The 22382-nt window shown below is 42.1% G+C and overlaps 1 protein-coding gene across 1 annotated transcript in view; it reads left to right on the forward strand.

Moving 5' to 3' along the window:
• R3HDM2 (R3H domain containing 2) overlaps window positions 1-22382 on the forward strand; it is a 77070-nt gene that overhangs the window by 44359 nt on the left and 10329 nt on the right. Inside the window, exons 15-20 of the mRNA XM_015816352.1 lie at window positions 1207-1308; window positions 7545-7787; window positions 11798-11924; window positions 13414-13649; window positions 16103-16257; window positions 17549-17649. Of these exons, the coding sequence (XP_015671838.1) occupies window positions 1207-1308; window positions 7545-7787; window positions 11798-11924; window positions 13414-13649; window positions 16103-16257; window positions 17549-17649 (964 nt within the window). The remainder of the gene's footprint in view (window positions 1-1206; window positions 1309-7544; window positions 7788-11797; window positions 11925-13413; window positions 13650-16102; window positions 16258-17548; window positions 17650-22382) is intronic.

The following is a 22382-nucleotide window of genomic DNA, read 5'->3' on the forward strand; positions in this document are numbered from 1 at the left end:
ATTTTGTATTTGTGTCTTAATGTGTGAAAGGGGAACCTCCTTTGTTCTGGTTTCTAGTCCTTCATGTTTCCAAGTAGAAAAAAGAACCCAAAGCAATATATTTTTTAAAAACCCATAGGAGGGGTTCAGCTTTCTTTGACCTGAGCAATATTTGGAAGTATTGACTTCAACTTGTTAAATCCTCCAGCCAGCATTGCTGGTGCTGACAGTTTTGGAAATTGAGGTACATCCATCTGGAGGATGCCCAGGTTGGGGTGGGCCCTTTTGTTTACTTTCCTGACTTGTTAGAATGTACAGCCTTTTGATATTTTCCTAAAAGCCTATGGAGACATCCACAAAATAGCTTACCAACTATTTACTCGCGTTTTATTCCCCTTACTTAACTGCATCCCTCTAGAGCTGGGGTAGGCAACCTTGGCTCTTTTATGACTCGTGGACTTCAACTCCCAGAATTCCTGAGCCAGCATAGCCACGAGTCATAAAAGAGCCAAGGTTGCCTACCCCTGCTCTAGACCGTCCAATGATATTTATCCCCTTTTGCTTTCTGACCATGAGAAAAACAGAAGAAGCATTTTGAATAAGTAAGCTTTCATTCATTCTGAGTTGCTTTAAATGTATACGCTCCAGCCTAGTGGGCTGTGTAGAATTGCGGATTGTGTAAAAATTCCCATGTAGAAATAGATAAACCATTGTTCCGGTTGGAGTTGAAACTACTGCTTTTTTCCTCTGCCAAGAATCGGGAAGGTGGTCTAAGACGCAGGCGGAGAAGTTTGCTTCCTGAACTCTGACGCGTTCTCAAGACCTGGTTGTCCAGCTCATCCTTTTTTATGAGGCTGGCTGGATGTATGCACACTTGCTTCTGCTGGGATATATATGCCCTGCGGGAAAATGCTAGGGAAAAATACATATGTATATATCTCGGGTTCCCCAGAGATCCAAGACCATGCAACTCCTCCTGTTCTTTCCCTCTGACCAAATATTTTCCCAGAGCACTCATTTCTTTCTTTTTTTCCTCTTTAAAATAGATGGGGAGGGGGTGAGGGAAGAGCTCGGTCGCTGGTGGAGCTTTAAAAATTGCTTATCTGTATGTATATACAGTTACTAACCTCCTTCTACCTTTTCTCCTCTCTTTTTTTCCCCTCCCTTTTCTCATGCCTGTTTCTTCCCCTTCTCCCCTCTCTTTTTCCCTTCCTGCTCCTCTCTTAGCCGGTCCCAGCATTGCAGTCCTCTCCGCAGCCAGTTCAGTACTCTCCAAGCTCCTGTCCCCAAGTCCTCCTGCCAGTCTCTCCACCCCAGCAGTACAATATGGTATTAAAAACCCTATATCTTGCTGTCTTTTTCTCTCTACGTATATTTCTGCTTTGCTTGTCCACATGTGCATCGTACACCCAAGCTGATCTTGTCAGCAGCTTTTGGAGTCCTTTTAAAGGCAATAAAAAAGTATAACACATGGATTTTTCTTGTAACACAGCATTGAACTATTTGTCAGCCTTACTAGGTAGAACAGACCAGGAAATACAACCCTTTGAGCTATTTCTACTTTATTGTAAAACTACATTAACAGAAACTTGTAAATCTGAAAGTATAATTCCCCTCCCTTTCTCCATTTCCTTTAATGCGGGGGTGTCAAACTGCTGGCCCGTGGGCTGGACGCGTCATGAGGAAACCATGCCCATTCCATTGCCGGCAATGGGGAAAAAGTTCCGATACGTCGCGCAACGTCATGTGAAGTCACGAGTTTGACATGTCTGCTTTAATGCATGAGAAACTAGGAAGGATCTCTCTGAGCCTCTTGCCCGCCCAATTATCTAGCTGCAGACTAAGTTGTCTCTTATTTGACTGTTCCCTTAGCACAGTGGTTCTCAACCTATGGGTCGGGCCCCCATTTGGGGTCGATCGAGCATTTCACGGTGGTCGCCAAGCAAGGCTGTCTGCCATTTTTTTCCCCTTTTCCGGCGGGTGCCTTACCTCCCTTGAGCTGGGCCAGCTGGTGGTCGGCCTGCTCCGTCTCTGCTGCTTGCTAGCTACGCCTCGGCCGGCGCAGGGGGCGGAACCACGCATGCGCGGCGCTCCCGGGCAGGGAAAGTCCTCGACTTACGACCGGTTGGGTAGTCCTCGACTTACGACCGGTTTAGTCCTCGACTTACGACCGGTTGGGGGGTCACAGCATTAAAAAGGTTGAGAACCACTGCCTTAGCAGCATTACTTGGCCTGTTCTCCCCAGGTCTTTCCCACACATTATTACACTATTGCACACTACCATCACTGTCTCTGGCTTTACTTTAAGACGGGTCCCGGGAACCAGACCACACAAAGTGGCAGGTGAGCGTGTGAGCATGGAGCTCCACTTGTACAAGTGGCGGGTGCTTGCGCTCACACACACGTCTGTCACTCACACAGAACCATTCCCTATCCCCCCCCCCCGCTGAGCCGCTAAGCCAGAAAGGCTGGGGACCACTGCTTTAAGATATTTTCAAAGTACAGCAATTGTTTATAACACAACAGGAATGAGCTTACTACATTGTTGGATGAGATCCAAATGTTATCTACAAAAGGACGTTATTATTATGGTGGTGGTCATTTTAATTGCTGTTCTTTATTGCATTTATTGCATATCCCATCTTTGCTTTGGAAGCTCAAGGTGCCACAAATGGGATCTCCCCCAACTTTATTTACACAGCAGTAATCTTGAGATGTAGGTTTCAGGGAAAGGAGGGATTTACACAATGAGCTCCATGGTTCATTGAGAACTTGAGCGCTGATACCTTAGTACCAAATATCTTAATCATTTTCTCTACCATGTTATCATAGCTTTGAAAGTAAGGTGTAATTCCCAAACCAGCAGGCCCTCTGTGTTTTTCTATACTGATAAAAAAAAGAGTTGTTTGGTTATTTAAATTTGTTATAGCTGCCCAACTCTGACGGACTCTGGATATTGCTTGCCTTTTGAGGAGTGCCTATAACATCCAAGATGGCAGATGACCAGAGTCCACCTTCTCATCCTTGCCCTGTTTTTCATTGCCTCTCCACCCCAGCTCCTGCACGGGATTTATAACAGTGGATGTTATGTCTGTCTTTTGTTAGAGAAATGAAGGGACCAGCTCTAAAGAGCTGTAGATTTCTTATGTGCCACTTTCTGTTGTAAAAAATACAGGAATAGGTGATGAGTGAGACCGGAAAGATAACATGTTTAGATTTTGTTTGTTTTTCCATCTAAGACAAGGATTCTCAGCTCACTGTTGAACAGCCTCCTCTTCTACTAAAGTGTGTTAGCTTTAACTTGAGTTTTATGAGTTAACCTTTGCAGGATTGCCCTGTAAAAGCTGGAAATGGTTTCTCAAGTCTGTCTGCAATAAATACCTTTATTTGTCACCCAGAGTATATTCGGAATTCCACCTCTCAAGTGTGATGTGATGTGATGTGATGGCATAAGTTCAAAAGTCAGTTTGTTGAAAACAACAACAACAAGATCTTGCACTGAAAGGAATATAGAAAAGAACCTGAAAATAAACAGGGGAATCATTTGAACTGAAGCTTGGGGTAGGCTCTTTACAGGATGCTGCTCAATTCTAAGTTCCTTTTTAGCAGCTCCTCATATTAGATGCCAACAGTGCTTTTTTTCTAAAAAAAAAAAAAAAAAAAAGGTGCCGGAACTCACACATGTCATACAACCCGCCTTGCCTACCCTACAAGGTTCCATCCAAAAAAGGTGCCGGAACTCCGTTCTGGGCGTTCTATGAGGAAAAAAAGCCCTGGATGCCAAACTCCTTAGTGACAGACTTGCTAATGGTGGAGCAATTACATGTGTATCCAAGATAGCTTCATTGTACTGTATTTTGCAAAAACCTGGTCATTTCAGCCACCAGGTGGCGCTCATTTCTCCTGTCTTCCTGAGGAGATTGTGCAAAATGGGTGACCTTTGCTTTTTCTCTTGCTTTGCTTATTCAATGGGCAACAGTTTTTCACGTGCTCCATTTCTGAGGCAGATTGTGTACGACAGACGCTTCATACTGCTAAAAGGAGTGATGGCTGAATAATCTTGCTTCACTTCCCTCATTTCAGAAGAAGCTTTTTTTCTGATGCTTTTTCCCTGGCTATAGCCGATCTTAAGACTTGAGAAATAAGAGAATTGTAAAGACAATAATTGTTCATCAGTTGGAGAGATACAAACAGGACAGAGGCCAAAGTTGCATTTCTATCACATACTGTGATAATATTACTGAAAGGCAATAGTAGTTCAGTAGGACTTTTAGATTAGTAAGCAATTTACAGAGAAACTTGTTGGGAAACTAGAGGGAAACATGCAACTATTTGCCACTGGAAATTGGTGGCTCTACTCTTCCTCACCGCAATTTTCAGCAGGAAAGACAGAAGTGCCCTTACTAATAGTAACTCCACTTGCCTGACTTTGCTTACCTAGTGCTAATTTACAATCACAGAGATTACTTAAAAAGAACATACCAAGATGATTGTGCTGTTTCCAAAAGCTTACTCAGGCAGACGATATCTAGATCAGGATTGGTAACGACCAGACTGCATAGAGGAACAAGGGGCTGCATGTTCAGGAACACTATACAATAGTCCTCGACTTACAGCAGTTTATTTAGTGACAACTCAAAAGTTGCAACCGCATTGAAACAGTGACTTATGACTGTTTTTCACACTTACGACCATTGATACATCCCCATGGTCATGTGATCAAAATTTGGAAGCTTGGCAACTGACTTGTATTTATGACGGTTGCAGTGTCCCAGGGTCATGTGATGACCTTTTGCGACCTTCTGATAGTTAAAGTCAATGGGGGAAGCCAGATTCACTTAACAACCATGTTATTAACTTAACAACTGCAATGATTCGGTTTGCACCTCTGGCAAGAAAGGTCATAAAATGGGGCAAAACTCACTTAACATACGTTTCACTTAGCAACATAAATTTTGGGCTCGATTATGGTTGTAAATCAAGGACTACCTGTACCAGATAACTTAAACACACAGGCAACATATATCTGTTTCAGTACACTCCATGTACCTCCTAAGTTTATTATGCCATCTTGAACCTAGCTTGTGAATAATGCAAGTTGTATGTAAATAGAACACAAAGGCAAATAGATGAATTTGTGTGCCTTGCTAAAATAGCAATAACACTTAGACTTATATACCACTTCACAGTGCTTTACAGCCCTCTCTAAGCAGTTTACAGAGTCAGCATAGTCTAGGGTTGCCAGGTCTGCTTCCAAAAAATAGCGGACAAGCGGTGGGGGGGGGTTAAGTAGTAAAAAAAGTAGACTGTACAGCTTTAGATTACGTACCATTTCATCATAAAGCTTTAGAATAAAAAAATGTCCACTATTTTGTGAAAAAAGTGAACATAATGTGAAAAAAGTGGACTGTCCACTCAAATAGTGGACACTTGGCAACCCTAGCATAGTCATGCCCCAACAATCTGGGTCCTCATTTTACCGACCTCGGAAAGATGGAAGGCTGAATCAACCTTGGCCGGGTGAGACTCAAACTGCCAAACTGCTGGCAGCCGGGAGTCAGCAGAAGTAGCCTGCAGTACAGCATTCTAACCACTGCACCACCAGGTCTCTTAAAAATGGAAAAAGTGAGAAATGTTACCATATGAAAGTCTAGTACAGGGGTAGGCAACCTTGGCTCTTTTATGACTCATGGACTTCAACTCCCATGCTGGCTCAGGAATTCTGGGAGTTGAAGTCCACGAGTCATAAAAGAGCCAAGGTTGCCTACCCCTAGTCTAGTAGAAGGTACTGGATTGTAAAGAGTGAATGTTTGTTGAAATAAATAAAAATGGCCATGCTTTAACAGCCTGCATGTGCCCCATTTTGTTATGTGGAAATGAGAGTAGTTATGAAGATGAAGGTTGGTTCTCCGAGCTTGTGGGTTGGTTTCCAAACATTTCATTACCAGGCTAGGTAACATCTTCAGTGGAGTTTAGGGGATGTCAGTGTCAGTGTTCTTCTGTTTATAAAGGCTTCAGGTGGGGGGGGGGAGGTGAGTGAGGGTCTTGTGACGGGGAAGTTACATCTGGTCAGGGTCATTGGGAGGTGAGAGTAGTTATGTCAAGGGAAGCCAAGTGGATACTGTAGGAGTGGTCACTTTATAGATGTATGTGTGCTGAAATAAAAAGATAGGTCAAGAAGGAATGTGGACTGAATTTGGAAATGAGTAAACAGTAGGAAAAAAGTACAGTACATGATTTGTTCGCACAAGGAAGTGCAGAATATTTGTATGACAGAAGATGAAAGGGTTGAGAAAGTCATAATTAGATGGAGAAGATAAAATCTTGAGAAATAGTTTTGTTTTTTAAAAAAATTTCTTATTTCATGCCTTTAATTTCTTAGACTTGCTATATTTTATTCTGTTTCCATGCTTTGTAAAACATGACTTATCAGAAAGGGAATACTGTGACGACACTGATGCATGCTGTACCTCAGTTGAGTTTCATAAATCTTAATCCCCATTTGAAGACCAAATAACCTATTGCTCTCACAACACTTTAAGCTAATTCCCAACCATTCCCACCAGCACAGAGAATTTCAAAGGACTGTATGAGTTATGGAGGCTATTAGGTTGTCTTACCCACCCTAATAAACAAGTGTGTTGTGTAGGAGCTGGTGTGATTCCTGCCTATATGCCATGATCTGACAAGGACAAAGTGTTAGCTATATATATGATGAAAATTATCACTGGAAGTAGTTTCTTCCATCAAATCAGCATAATAATTTGAAGGAATCACTGATGTTCAGTTGTCAGCTCCTCCTGCTTTGTCTCTGTTCCCTTTTCCCACTTTACTGTTATTTGAAAATAGGCAATAATTCCTTAACTCTCTCCTCCAGATCAAGGTCTACCCATTTTGCATGGTTTGCTGTGGTGGCCTGCCATCTATAAAAGTCATCTTTAAAAAATGTGTTATTTGGGTGGTATTTTTTTTTTTAGCAAATGCTTAAAATGTATTGCATATTTTAGGAATGCCCAAGTAGTCAGTTAGTCTTTTTTGATCGTTTCTGGGTTGGACTCTCCTTTTCCCACCTTATTCCCACAGTTGCAGTGCAAATTCCAATATAGCATTTAGATTGTAAATTGGCAAAAATGGAGGCATCATTTGCTCCCTGAGCACTTTGATGGTTTTAATTTAATGGTGTAGAAATACTGATTTGTACTTCGTTATTTTTCATTCTATTTTTTTTTTCTCTTTTATTTGTGGAGCTGAATAATAGTTCTTAAGTATATCAGGCATAAAGGTTAGTATAGGATTGCCATGTGGGGTGATGAATCAAGGTGCTAAAGTGGCACTGTTGGATTCTCTCTGTCCCTTTCTCCACTTTCCACCAACTTGTGCAGGTGCTGTTCTCCTTCAGCCTTTGGAAAAAGGGCTGATATTCTTGCTAACTGGTGTGCTTTGCTGGTGCCTTGATGTTGTTTTCACTGTGCTGGCAGTTGGTGCTTGCCCTCTGCATGCTGATGGAGACCATCCTGGGCCCAGTTTTTCTACTTAATTTTTCTTTCTCCTTTGTTTGGCCACAGGCTGATGAGCTCAGCAACCCTTTTGGACAGATCAGCCTCAGCCGCCAAGGTTCCACTGAAGCACCCGATCCATCCTCTGCCATGTTCCAGCAGCCAATCATGTCCCAGCATCCTCAGCAGACAGGATTCATCATGGCTTCCCCAGGACAGCCAATCACTGCCTCTAACTACTCTGCCTCAGGGCACACGGCGCCAGCCCAGCAGATCCTCCAACCCCAGAGCTACATGCAGCCTCCCCAGCAAGTAAGTAGCAGCACTGGGTGTAGGGGTAGCGCTTCAATCAGACTGTCTTCTATGGTTTTCTTATGATAGAGCAGAATGGTATGTAGCCTACCAGTATACATTCCATTATAGCACAGAGGGGCAGTCGTAGCTTCCACCTATTGACCTTGAACGAAAAATTGGGAGAAACCACTATGTGTTTGGGGGGGAAATCATGTTCAAGGGACAATGTGCACTAGGGTTACCTGTATAAAAGTTAAAAAGCTATTAACACAAAATGCTTAACATAATGGGAGAGGAACATAACAGAACTATTTTTTCTCCAAGCAAATTGATCCAAGGGAATTCATGTAACATCGTCACAAGACAGATTAGAACAGTATGCTCTCAATTCACGATAAACCTTGAGGGTAGAAAAATTTGAAAGTTTTGAAAAGACGTACATATTAAACCATCATACTGTTCCCTATTAGGATAGCAGTATTATTCAAAGTACAAAAACAGTAAAAATAGTAAGCAAAAGGAATGAAGGGAAGGGGGAAGGGAAGGAATCCCTTTGAAGGAGTCTTAAAAGGAATTAAGATAAGTGTTTAAAAAAAAGAGAAGGAAACACAGTTACATCTATGTTGATGAAAATTCCGCAAACCATTCACTGTATCTCTCCATACGTTTCTAGACTCGTAGACAATCCTTGCTCCTCGCCACAACTATACATGGCTTTATACGTTATATTTTGTACTTTTTAACCAGTTCCTTTTTGAGGCCCTTATTAACTCCATCCAACTGTGCTTTTCTTGGACCTTTCCTTCCCCTCAGCCCATTCACTCTTACATCTTAGATTTGTAATTTGATCTTCATTAGTTTTTTCTACATGACTACTCACATCACCAGTCTTTCATATCGGTTACTAATTATATTCAGTCTACATTAAATTAATCCATCCATTCTTGACCCTTAGGTCTTCTTGTTTTACCATACATTTCTTTAGTAGCCCATTCTCATTACATTCAACTTATATGTTTCCTACCTCTCACTTGCGTGCAACGACGACACAAAGACACTCTTATATATAAGAGCCATTTTGATTTTTTTAAAATAAATATTCACTCATTGCAACAGATCACATGCTATCTACTACCTTTTCTGTCAGCAATTGCATTTCTGTTATCCATTTTTTCATCTTCAGTAAACATACCTCTGAAGGACAACATTTCATTTGTTTGCTCTAGGTTTTTGTTTTTTTTTTGCTATTAATGTATAACTTGAAATTGTTTGTCCTACTTTCTCTTACAAATTCAATTCTCTTTGTTCTTTACTACATGAATTTTTAGATCCCTACTTCTCACTGCATCATATAATCTGTCCACCATTTTTTGTTAAAATACCAGGCTAAAAACCAGGAGACTGAATTCTAGTTCCATCTTAGTCACAAAGCCGGCTGGGTGACCTTGGGTTAGTCACTCTTTCTCAGCCCTAGGAAGGAGGCAAGAGCAAACCATTTCTAAAAGCCTTGACTAGAAAACTGCAGTTGCCAGATGCCAACACTGACTCAAAGGCACAAAAACAAACAAGCAAATACATTCTCAGCCAATGTCAAGTTCGTGTCTTTAGTTAGCCCATCCTAAATGTAAGTTTGTCATAAACAGTTTTTAACTGTAATTTTAGCGTAAGCACTTCTTAGCCATAGATACATTAAAGTATCATTACACGTCCTTGTTTGGTGATGAACTATTCATTAAGCGTTATAAAATCCTTGTCACAATAGTTGTGATCCTTAGAAACCCTAGTATGCAAAACGTTGCAATGCAAATAGCAGGGCTGCTAGGAAAAAAAAATAGATTGTAGAGGTCGAGCACTTAAGAACTAAAACACCTTCATTATCCTAGTACTTTCTTAGCACTTTTTCTAATTAGCTGTAAAACTTGTCTCATGTGAGCCAGTAGAATGTATAATATCATATATTCTTTAATTCCTATCAAAACTCATGGGAATCTCAATCTTTTCTTCATTTGAAAAAAAAAATTCTTTTTCTTTCTTTATTTGAAATGTTATCACCAGCACCTTTCTTTGGCACTTTAGGTTACTCATTTTGGGACACTTAAGCAGCAATAACACCCCAAAATGAGGAGAAAAGCACAATAGACACTAATAGAGTAGTATACACATAGTAACTGACTTGTGGACAATAAATAAAGCAGCAAGGCACTGCATTTAACTGAACATTTCTCCTCACATTCATCTGCCATTTCTGGTTAGCCCAAACTTAAAAATAATTTTTAAAAATGAAATTAAAAACATGAAGTATCAAATGCGATCTTATGAGTTCACTAAAACCTTGCAAGATTCTGCGGTCTTACATAAAGCTGTGAGAGCGCAAGCAAGAATAAACACAATCTGGTCCTATTTGAGGGCCATTTTAATATTTTATTGAAAGATAAATATAAAATATACCTGGGGTACCAATAGCATCGTGCGATCTTGCAATAATGGTGCTTAGCATGAAGAAGTAATAATTATAGTTACATAGAAACTGCAGTAAGATGATTATATACAAAAAAAGATGGAAAAATCCCGAAATGCCTGAAGGGAGGAATGATTGATGATGACCTAATTTGCAGAGAGGGCCAAAATGACTTTTTAATCAGAGAAAAGACCATAACCACATTTGTCAATGACTACAAATCCTTTATGGATTTTTTTTCCCCTCTGAAAACAATGAACTTGTAATCTTTGGGTTTGATGATTAGAAAATGTAGAAGATGAAAAGAAGGGAGCAATGATGTAATCTTACTGTTTTCACTTTGCAAAAAAAAAAGTCTCTAATAAAAATTACTTTAAAAATAATAATAATGAGTCCCATTATTAGCCCCAACTGGACTTTCTTGTTTTTCTTGAAAGACATTTCGTTTCTCATCCAAGAAGCTTCTTCAGCTTCTTCTACAGATCTGAAAAAAACAAGAAAGTCCCGTTGCCTCTTGAAAAAGCACCTTTGGGACAACCATGGATGATTGAGAATCTCCACTGACATTTACCTAATAATGAGTGTTTTGAATACAGCTAGTCCTCAACTTACAACTGCTCCCCCCCAACAGACCCTCCCCTAAAGCTACTTACGACCTGTTCCAAAGTTAATGACGTCTCCCCCCCCGTGCAATCTTGTGACTGCATTTTGGGTGCTCAGCACTGACCTGCATTTAACAGCCATTTTGCAGCACCCTGCGGTCACACGACTGCAGTTTATGATTATTTTATTTATTTATTTATTTTATTTACATGGATTTATATGCCGCCCTTCTCCCTATAGGACTCAGGGCGGCTTACAGCATATTAAAACACATAAAACATCGTCCCCCCATAAAAACCTATTAAAAACCAAATATTTTTTTTCGCTGTATAATTAATTAAGATTTAAATTAAAATTGTCCCTATTTTAAAATTCTTCCTAGGCCAGACCCGCTTGTTGAAAAAGCCATGTCTTGAGGGCGCGGCGAAAAGGTTTTGTCTGGAAACACATTTACCTCTGGTTTCTGGGGGGGGGGGGAAACACCCTCATCACAAACTTCGCTTTATGACCGCTACCGTTGACTTTATGGCTGCTGCAGCAAAAAAAAAAAGATAATCATAAAATTGGGTCCAGTTACGTGATGACCCACTTTACGGCTGCCATGACTTACAACCGTAATTGCCAGGCTCAAATGAAAGGTCGTAGGTCGAGGACTATCTATACGTATGTGTGGATACATTTTGTTTCTGTTGTCAGGGGTAAGACTTGAGTTTTCTTTCAGGAGATTGCAATGAGAGACTGTCTTTCCCTCACTGAAGCTTGTTTGCTTTCTTGTTTTCTGTCCTATCCTCTGGACCCACTCTTAGTAATGTGCCATCATTATGCGTAACGCACAACCACACTTACTAACAAAGCTAACAGTGAAGACCTCTTGATGCTAACTGCTAAAGCCCCTGTCTTTGACTTGCTGGGAAGCCTCTTGTCCTTTGTTTTTCTTCTCTGACAAGATCCTTTATCCTTCTGACAGATTCAGGTTTCTTACTACCCTCCTGGGCAGTATCCAAACTCCAGCCAGCAGTACCGGCCGCTCTCGCATCCAGTGGCTTACAGCCCCCAGCGTAGCCAACAGCTGCCTCAACAGTCCCAGCAGCCTGGTAAGTCTCCAGATGAGCAGCATTCATGCAGAGAAGGCTGTGTGTGTGTGTGCGCGTGCGCGCGTGTGGCAGCCGATCCTTGCTCAGTATTGCCAGGGAGAGCTAAGCCATCTTGCCCTTTCTTGGAACCCAAAGAAGTCATCCTATTTATAGGGCTTGAATCCTAGAGGCATTGAAGATCTTTGTGAGGGCAAGTTTACCTCAGCTGTAAGGCATCAGCAGGCTGCATATGCCTTAAACTCTTGCCTTCTATGGAATTTCCATCCATTTGAAAAACTCAGGCCTGAAGGGCTGTGCTTATTGAAAAATCAATAATTTAGTCAACTAGAGTTGACAAAGCAAGGGGGATCTGTTTAGGCGTATGAGTTGAAATCTATAGGAAGCTGGCTTTAAAGGCTATAAGGGCAAGCTGCTGCTGCTGTTGCAGAATTTTGAATCTCTTGCTGCAAAGAAGGCACAGATACAGTGTCTTCAGCGGGATGAACCTAGCCAAACTGGATACACGCTGGACTAGAAAAAAAATACCAGCTTAAGTTTCCATAATACCTGCTTAACATGGCAGCTACATGTTGAGAAAGTCCTCTGCAAGACGTAGGCAACATTTGAACAGTTAAAGGCTACTGTCAGCTGTTTAAACTTTGCAAGGGGTTGCAGGGGGCGGCTGCAAAAAAATGGTGATGCCAGCAGAAGGAGTCAGGCTGATTTCGTTTCAGGCTTTTTGGGATGGGGGTGGGGATGAGCTAAGTAGCAGTGAGAAGGGTGAGTTGGAAAAAAAATGCTATGAAAAATTGAACTAGTTTATTGCTGTATTTTAGCAATATGACACATCATAAGATGTGAGGGATGGGGGAATAGCACATATGAGCTACGCTACCCATTCCTGAGTTAGTAACTCATGATTTTTTTCCCCTTCCATGTCAGCTGTAGAAAGATGTGGAGAAATGGTAGAATGTCATGACCCCACACAGTGCAAAGGTTATTTTTCTCCTAGATGTTTTAGAGAAGAGGGGAGACAAGCCCACAACAGTTGCAATGTTAGCAGCTGTTGCGTTCAGCCAATGTGCAGTTTGACTCTCGTATTAGCTGAGCTTCTTTGGCTTTCCACCTGCTTAAATTCCTAAATATTTGATCAGTTCTGAAAATCATATTACAATAGTGCAGTTCACTGGTCAGAGAATTGGCCACACCATCCACACATTAAGTCAATTTTCCTACATATTCTTAAGAAGGGCGCTGAAGAAGAAAAAGAAGAAGATATACCTTGCTATGGAGGTGGCTAAGGCAGATAAAATTATGTTCAGGATAGCTCTCCTTCCATTTGGAGAGAGAAAAAAAATCTTCAGGAGCAAACTCCAAGGGTTCCCCCACCCCATCTGAAAGGGCAAATGTGCTCCATTGCTGACTGGCTGGCTTGAACACAGAACAGAGATACCCCTCCTCTGGGTCCCGGCTGTGGTGTCATAATCTTTCCTCTCTTATTACAATGCAGGATTACAGCCAATCCTGTCCAATCAGCAGCAGACATACCAAGGCATAATGGGAGTGCAGCAACCGCAGGGTCAGAGTCTCCTCAGCAGCCAACGCAGCAGCATGGGTAGCCAGATGCAAGGCATGATGGGAGTGCAGCAGCCCCAAAACCAGAGCCTCCTGAATAGCCAACGAGGAAACATGGGCAGTCAGATGCAAGGCCTGATGGTCCAGTACACTCCATTGCCTTCATATCAAGTAAGTGGTGCCATAGCTGGTGAGTGGGGGAAGGGAAGTCACAATTCTGCTGTTATAGCACTGGGATCTGGTATGTAAGAAGCGGATGCGACATAAGTCTCTATATGGCTTGGAAACCTTCAGTTTGTCACTGTGTAAGAAATTTTATGAACTGGAATAGCCATAGCAACAAACCAGCCAATGAGAACTGTTTTTGATTAAGACACAGTATTGGCTGTGTGAGGCATGTGATCCAGTCTAGGTCTGGGCGTCTCTTAGTCTTCTCTGTGTTGTTTTTTCTGATCTCCAAGTTAAGAGTTGTTGATGTTCCCCAGAGCTGAATGAAACTGTTATGTATCATGTTTATATATATTTTATAGATAAAAGTTTTTCTAAACTATGCCTCCTGCTCATTTTGAATGTGTGCTTATTTTGGGGCTTATTTTTGTGCTGGAAAGCTGCAAAACTCTTAATACAGTTGGTATGATTTTTTTTGAGGAATCCAAAACTTAGCTAACCCGTTCGGGTAGGTTATTTCATGCAATGCAGGTAATCCTCGAATTACGGTCATAATTAAGCCTGTGATTTCAGTCGTAAGTCGCAATAGTTGTAAAACAGATTACCATGTGACCTCACCCAATTTTATGACCTTTGTTTGTGGCAGCCTTTAAGCAAACACCATGGTCATTAAAGTGAACTCATTGTTCTCTGTGGGTTGATTTTGCTGGAAACCGGAAGCAAGCACCGGTTTCTGGGAAAAATGTTGTAAATTGAAGTCACATGACTGCAGGGTGCTGCAAGTGGTCATTAATGTGGATCCAGTTGTTGAGTGCCCAGAATGCAGTCATGTGACTGGGGGCAGGGGGACAGAACTTCAAATCCTTTTTGGGATCCATCGTAACTTCAGAACAGGAACCAGGGAGTGGAAGAGAACAGGTCTGAAATAATAAAACAAAAAACACTGCTGCTGGCAAATGTAAATAGAGACAACCTTACACTGAGACTATCCCAGTGGCTAATTCCATATTTTCACTTAGAAGGGCTCATAAAAATAAGCTGGTTGTTTTTTTCCCACAATTTCTTTTTTCCTTTTGGAAGCCAACTTCTAGAAGGGTTCTCCAGTCAGTGGATAATAACATTGTATAAATTTAAAAAAACTTAAACCACCTTCGTTGCATAGTCTACGAAATGTATAATCAGAGATCTGTATTCTGGGCAAGAGCTTCTGCTTCCCAACCTCCAACTACATGAAATATGCATACACAGTTTGCAAATGATTCAGCATTTTTGTTTGAGTGGACGGTTGTTTGAGAGCCCTGGTCTATCTGTAAAGTGAATTTTGCATGGGTCAGAAATATTCAAGCGAACTGCAGTCAAGGGCAACAGAGGGCAACACAAACCAAGCCCTCGGTTTTGATGCATGCCTCCCCAAACCTGAGTTTTCAGCTTAGAACCCCATGCTACCCAACATAATTTTTTCACCTGGTTCATTTCACTTGCTCACTGCCATTTCTATAGTCGAGGATTCCTGAGAAGTACAGTAGTTATTGGAGAAGAGTTGTATTTTTTAAGGCAGCAAATAAGGCATTGATAGGCTGAGTTTTCATAAATTGGAGTTTGTTTCCGGATAAGACTTGAAAAAATAAGAGCTCACAAGACCCTGAAAAAGAGAATGTGGAAGAGTGGGATGGCAGATGAGTTTGGAGTGTCATGTTGAGTATATAGTGTGTTTTTGCCCCTGTGGTATAAGGTCTCTTTTAAAAAACAAACAAACAAAAAAAACCACAGAATAATTTCTGCCAAATCACAAATCTTTCCAGAGCTGTAGAGGCTGAAAGGGAAAACTGTAGAGGTTATGTAGAGTCTGATATTGGAGAGGAATAAGAATAATATAGTTGGAGGGACCTTGGAGGTCTTCTAGCCCAGAGGTCCCCAACCTTTTGGGCACCAGGGACCGGTTCCGTGGAGAGAGGTTTTTCCGCGGACCGGAGAGTGCGTGGTTTTGTGTGCTGCCTGCATCCCACAGATGGGGCTGTGCTTGTTTGTGCGGACCAATTGCTGGCATGCCGCGACTCAGTACCGGTCCACGGACCCGGGGTTGGGGACCCCTGTTCTAGCCCAAGGAGAGAGGAGCCTGATATTTTCCCCTGCTCTTGGTCTATACTCAGGTCTCCTTTCAAGACCTTTTGTCATTTCCTCCAAGATCATGTACTCTCTCTCCTTTCTGCAGGATCCAATCTGGGTCGGCCACCGGGCAAGGTTTTGCCTTCTGAGCTTTATCTGGACTCGTGCTGGAGCCCATATTCTGAATAATGGGATGGGAGCTGAAGATGAGACTCCAGCATGTGTCCGAAAGCTTGGAGGACAAAACCTCGGGTCCCGGTGATTGACCCAGATTGGATCACGCAATATTATCCTGGGACCCGTACATTCTCCTTCATTCTCTCCTTTCTGCCTTTTAATATCCCAAGCAGGTGCCGGTGGCGAATGACTCTCAAGCCGTAGTCCAGCAACCGTTTCAGCAGCCTGTGCTGGTACCAGCAAACCAGTCTGTGCAAGGAGGGCTCCAGGCCGGAGGGATGTCGGTCTATTACAGTGTTATCCCCCCAACCCAGCAGAATGGCACCAGGTATGAGCAGGAGCCAAATTTCTACTTAACCCTCTTATGTTTTGTGAAGATGTCCATTCAGGATCGTTATTTTTTTTTCCAAGAATCCCCTTGATTAGATCAGCTTTTTTTATTTGTTAAAAAAAACAAACAAACAAACCTTGGTGTGCATTAGATTAATGGAGGGGGCTTTATTCGTTTTAGGCAATGCGAATTAGTTTGAGAATTTTATTACCAGAATTCAGGTTCATGATCTTTATAAAAAAGGAACTGGTTTATTTATTTAGTTACCAGATTTATACCTTGCCTTTATTTTGTGTAACTGGGGGTTGCGTACATAACAATCCAGCCTACTACTTCTCTCATAATAACCCCCCGTAAAATGATTTGGGTTGAGAGAGAGTGACTAGGCCACTTCCGTGCTTTAGGAAGGATTTGAACTCATAGTCTCCCACATTCTAGTCCAGCAAAGGGGGGGGGGGAATGGGAGGAGGAAGGGGAGGAGGAGGGAAGGAGAGGGAGACAGAGAAAGAAAAGCAGAGAGAGAAAAATCTTCCAGAATTACAGTGTAAAGTGCAAAGTCAGAGTAAATTTGTGGGCATATACTAAAGTTTTCGTAGGCTATATTTCTGTTTAAAAAGAAATTTCCAAAGTAATGTACTGTATCCAGTTTAACCCAATGATGAATTATAACTGAAAGGCCATTTAAAAAGAGGTCAGGAGAGGATTGTTTACAGTTCTCACAAATCTATCAAGCTTGGAAGCTTCTGTGAAGCAATATTATTTATTTTGGCATATTTACCATAGTTGTACACAATTTTTCATTTCTGCAAATTCTAGTTTTAAGCAATAGAGATTACCAATTTTCTCTTTTGGCTCCTCTTGAGTACAGAGCAAAAGCATCCTGCTCCAGCCCTCCTCAATTTTTTTAGAAGCATCCATAATCTTAAAAGATTGCTAGTATTTGTGTCCTGAAAATGCACAAGTTGCTCAGAATTAGCATAAATCCCAGTCAAGATTTACTTGGTTGAATCATCTGAAGATCAAATTTTAGCCTCGGCCTTTGTACTCAGCAGATTGGTTGGCTACCTCTTTTCACTTGGCTAACTGATTTAACTAATCCCCTTTTATATTGATAGATCCCTCTGTCATAAACCCAATACTAGCAGCCAGAGAAAGAGGAAATACTATTCCTATTTTCTGAAGCACTGAATAATCATCCCCTTAATTGAAACCAACCAAATAGACTGGTTATCTCCATCACGATGGTCACCTGCTCTAGTTGATCTCTTTTCTCTCTCTCTCTTTCTAGCCCTTCTGTTGGCTTCTTGCAGCCTCCAGGTACAGAGCAGTACCAAATGCCCCAGTCTCCTTCTCCTTGCAGCCCACCCCAGATGCAACAACAGTATTCAGGTAAGACCGGATGCTTTACCAATGGAAACAGCAAACCTGGAAGACAGTGATTGATCTGCATACAATATACCTGCCTCCTGTAAAACCTATTGGAGCTAGGTTGATAGAGGTCACCTATGGCCCAACAAGAGAAGAGCAACAAAGATGATTAGGGGACTGGAAGCTAAAGCATATAAGGAACGGCTGTTCGAATTAGTTTAATGAAGAGAAGGACGAGGGGGGACATGATAGCAGTGTTCCAATATCTCAGGGGCTGCCACAAAGAAGAGGGAGTCAAGCTATCCTAGAACTAAGGAGAAACTTCCTGACAGTTAGAACAATTAACCAGTGGAACAACCTGCCTCCAGAAGCGGTGAATGCTTCAACACTGGAAGTCTTTAAGAAGAGACTGGACAGCCATTTGTCCGAAATGGTATAGTGTCAGAAATGAGCAGGGGGTTGGACTATATGACCTCCAAGGTCCCTTCCAACATCATCATCATCATCATCATCATCATCATCATCATCATTATTATTATTATTATTATTATTACTATTATTAATGGAAGGAGCTACCTTGACCTTCCTTGGCAAAGAATTCCAGAGTTTGGAAACAGTGACAAAGGAGGCCTTCTCTTGCATTCACGTCAAATGAGATGGAAATTAATGTGTTCCTTCAGATCTTAAAGTCTTTCCCAACAACTTTGCCCAAAATTATCAAGTCATATTAAGTCCTAAGGAATGCTTCATGGAAACTGATTAGTAGCCAATGAGGCTGTGCAGAGAAATAGCTTATACCCATTTGTTGAGTATAAATGCCCAATCATTCCCCTTACAATTTTAGCTCTTGTTGATCTGTGGTGTTCTGGATTAGCTAAAGTTTCTGAATCCTTTTGAAAAACACCTGTAGTACATTATAAGCTAAGAAGGAACTAAAGATGTCCCCAATCCAAACAGGCTGTAACTAAATGTATAGCCAGATCTGGAGTCTTTAGAAGGAATATGCACAGTGACATTTAACCTTAGCTGTGAAACATAACCCTAGATGTCACTAGAATTTGTCTGTCCAGGGGCTGATTCTGGAGAAGACCCATCCCGTGCAGGTGCAATCCTTATTCAGTACATTATTATCATCCAGTAACATCATACCTTTGCTTCCCTTAGAGCAGTGATGGCGAACCTTTTAGAGACTGAGTGCTCAAACTGCAACCCAAAACCCACTTATGCATCATTGAGTGCCGGGTGGGTGTGGCCCATTGGCTGGGTATGGCCCATTGGGTGGGTGTGGCCCATTGGGTGGGAGTGGCCCATTGGGTGGGTGTGGCTGCGGTGGTAATGGCAGACTGGGTGGGACTAAAAAGTTCAATCAATCAATCAGTTCCAACTTTGCAAGACCTTTTTTTTCCCTGCGAGAAGTTGAAATTGACTGATTGAACCTTTTTTTTTTTTTTTGCACACGGCGGCGGGGGCCTAAAGCGAAAAAGTTTTATAAAACCCAGCTGAAGGCCTAGGACTGAGGCGACGGCACGCGTGCTGCCTCTGGCACCTGTGCCATAGGTTTGCCACCACTGCCTTAGAGTATCATACCTTTGCTTCCCTTAGAGGCCAGTCCAGTATCTGCAAACTGGAGAAACATCACCATTGTCACTGCCTGATTATCCCTGCTCATATCTTTTGCTCATCGATATTTTTTTTCCTGCCTAACCCTTATCCCCTTTGGGTTTAGGTTGTTTTGGACTGCCAAGAATTTGCAAATGTAGATGACATGTACAATACCATCTCCTAAAGGTGCTATAAAGCCTGTTCCTAGATTCTGTCCCATAATTTTCTGGAATGACTTGTAGGAACCCATATTGTGCCTGGAGAGATCTTGAATCTAGTAACCTAGTCCTAGATGCTCAATTTGGCGCATGCTCTCCTTGGAGACAAACATAATTTTATCAAGATGTCTTGAAGTATAGCTAGGATTAGGAAGCTTTTTAACACCAAATTTGGAACTCCAGATAAGCTTTCAAACAAGCGTCCGGATTCCCCAATATTTGGTTTATTTCCATGGAGCCCAACCCCAAGCCAAATGTCGGCTGCTCACAATGTAAAGAAATAAGATACAGTAAGGTAAATGAAAATACGGTGAAGGGAATGAAAATGGAAAGTCCAGACAACCAACACCAAAACATATGCAGATTATGTATAGCACATCTAACCAGGGGCTCATCCCAGCCTACCCAAGCTTGGGAGGACACCAGGTCTTTAAGTCTCTCTAGAGCACCATCAGGGAAGGAGCCATACAAATTTCTAGAGGACTCTCTCATTCCAGTCACCACAGGCATGCTTCCTGGGCCCTGAAATTGTTTAATTGAGGGAACCCATCCAGAACACTCCCATTCTGTTGGCTCATACTGGCCAGGGACAAACTATGGGAAACAGGCACTCCTTCAAATAAGAGGTCAATCCGAAACCCCCAAGGATGGAAGGAAAATTAATTCCTTGCTCCGGAAGTCTCTGCTTAATAGACTCATCTTACTTTCTGAGTAGTGGCTGATGCAATCCTGGGTGGCCGAGAGGGCATCACAATGGGCCTCTATTAATTGTGTCCTTTGTGGGGTCTTTTTCAGAAGACGTTCTCGGTCATCATGGCCCTCTGCCAAATCTAACGAATAAGGTCAATTGTAATTACAGGTTTTCAATAATAAATAAAGAGTAAAGTCTAGTCTCTGGCAGCAAGCAGAAACAGCATCTCGGAATCATTCCTGGGGTTGTAAATTAATACAAGTGTAGCGTTTTGTCCTTTTGATCTTCCTTGTGTTTGACAGCAGAGGAAGATTTTAACTTAGCAATCATTTTTCTCACTGTGGCATTGAAGGGGCGGGTCTGAGAAGATCACCATTTCCGCTTCTGTTGAGCAGCAGTAATTTCTCTGCTGAATGGGGCCCATCTGGTTTTATCCCCTGTAGCTTTCCCCCAGCTGTTTCCTCTCTCTCTCTCTCTCTGTGTGTGTGTGTGTGTGTGTGTGTGTGTGTTCAAAGTCATTGCAGTTAAGTAGTTAAGTGAGGAGGTTTCTAGGTCAAGTGCAGTTTCCCCATTTCTGAGGCAAACAGAGAGTGAGCGTCTTCACACTCTTGACTGGAGCCAGTTTCACGGCCCCAAAGCTGCAGATCCACCATATGCCCCAAATGGCCAGTCTGAATGTTATATTCCATCAGTAAGATATAATCAATTTCAAAAGCTTACCCAAAGCCTACAAAATGAGAGCTGTTTGTGAGAGCCCGGTTGTTCTCCTCCCTGTCTCTGCTTTTTCCTTGTATATGAGAATCAGCCTTGAAAGTTATGCAATTTCAGATCCTTTACCCTGTCTGCACATGTGAATGGCTATGGTTCCTCTGTTTCTTGTTAAAGAAGCTGGAAAAAGAAGCTGAGGTTTGAATCTTGGGGGAGATAAAGTTGCTCCCGTCACCCATCTTGGGCAATTATTTTTACTTTTTAAGTGAGTTTCCAGTTAGTTTAATGTACTGTACTTAGAATTTTTCTGGCCCTGGGAAGCAGCTTCATTGAACAGGACTGCAGAGAGAGACAGGAACTCTGCATCAAAAGCACCTGGAACAGTGATGGGAAGCTTTTGGGCTCAGAATGTCAAATATTCAGAAAATGCCTAATTGGCATGTCAGACCCCCCCCACCCCAAACAAAAGAGAAACAAATTTTTGCGCACTCGTTTATTTTTACAAAATACACTCCAATTGTGTGTGATCCCCAGTATCTACTGCTTACCTTCAGGTAGTGGTTCTTTGTTTTCAAATGCTCTTCTGCAGCCTCTGAAAGCTGTCTTCGGGCGATTTTCGGAGGCTGTACAAAAGCACGGTCCTTTGGGGCAATTTCTGACAGGGTCCAAAGGCCCCACAAAGCCTATTGTCTGTGGAGATTCCCAGTCATCCAGGTCATAGTTGCCTCAAAGATGTTTTATTCAAAAGGTGAGTTGGACTTGGATGAGAAGTGAAACATTTATTTTCTTCCTCAAGGAAAAAACTATCCAATTGCCTTTTGGGGGGAGGTGGGGAAAAAAGCACCTTTGAGACAAAAGCCTACTCCAGGGGTAGGCATCCTTGGCTCTTTTATGACTCATAGACTTCAACTCCCAGAATTCCTGAGCCAGCTATGCTGGCTCAGGAATTCTGGGAGTTGAAGTCCATGAGTCATAAAAGAGCCAAGGTTGCCTATCCCTGGCCTACTCCATTCTCACGCAGCCTCTGCAGTCTTTAAAAATCACCTCAAAGCAAGCCCCATTCTCACACATTTTTCAGGGTCTCTTGAAGCTTGAGTATAATCCTCTCACACTCAGTTCTAAAGGCCATGTGAGAGCACACCCCATTCTGGCAAGGCCTCCACAGAGTCCGAAAATGGCACAAGAATAGGACACACTTTCGAGAATACTTGTCGAGTGTTGGTGAATGCTGACGTGTCACTCAAAATGTTATGATGTGTCCTTTAGTGTGCATCCCATAGGCTTGTCATGACTGATCTGGAAACTTTTCTATATCCAGTGCTGAGTCCCTGTCTCTCTTCCTCTTTTCTCATCTTTGAAATGAGTGTTGATTAAAGTGGTGTCATTGGCTACTGCTGCCGGTGATAACTCTAGAGCCAAAACAGGCGTAGCTCATTTCTGTCTAACCCAGGTGTAGGCAACCATGGCTCTTTCATGACTCGTGGACTTCAACTCCCAGAATTCCTGAGCCAAACATGCTGGCTCAGGAATTCTGG

The sequence above is a fragment of the Protobothrops mucrosquamatus genome, unplaced genomic scaffold (genome assembly GCF_001527695.2).
Source record: "Protobothrops mucrosquamatus isolate PMUCROS unplaced genomic scaffold, P.Mucros_1.0 scaffold434, whole genome shotgun sequence".
In the NCBI taxonomy this organism is placed as follows: Eukaryota; Metazoa; Chordata; class Lepidosauria; order Squamata; family Viperidae; genus Protobothrops; species Protobothrops mucrosquamatus.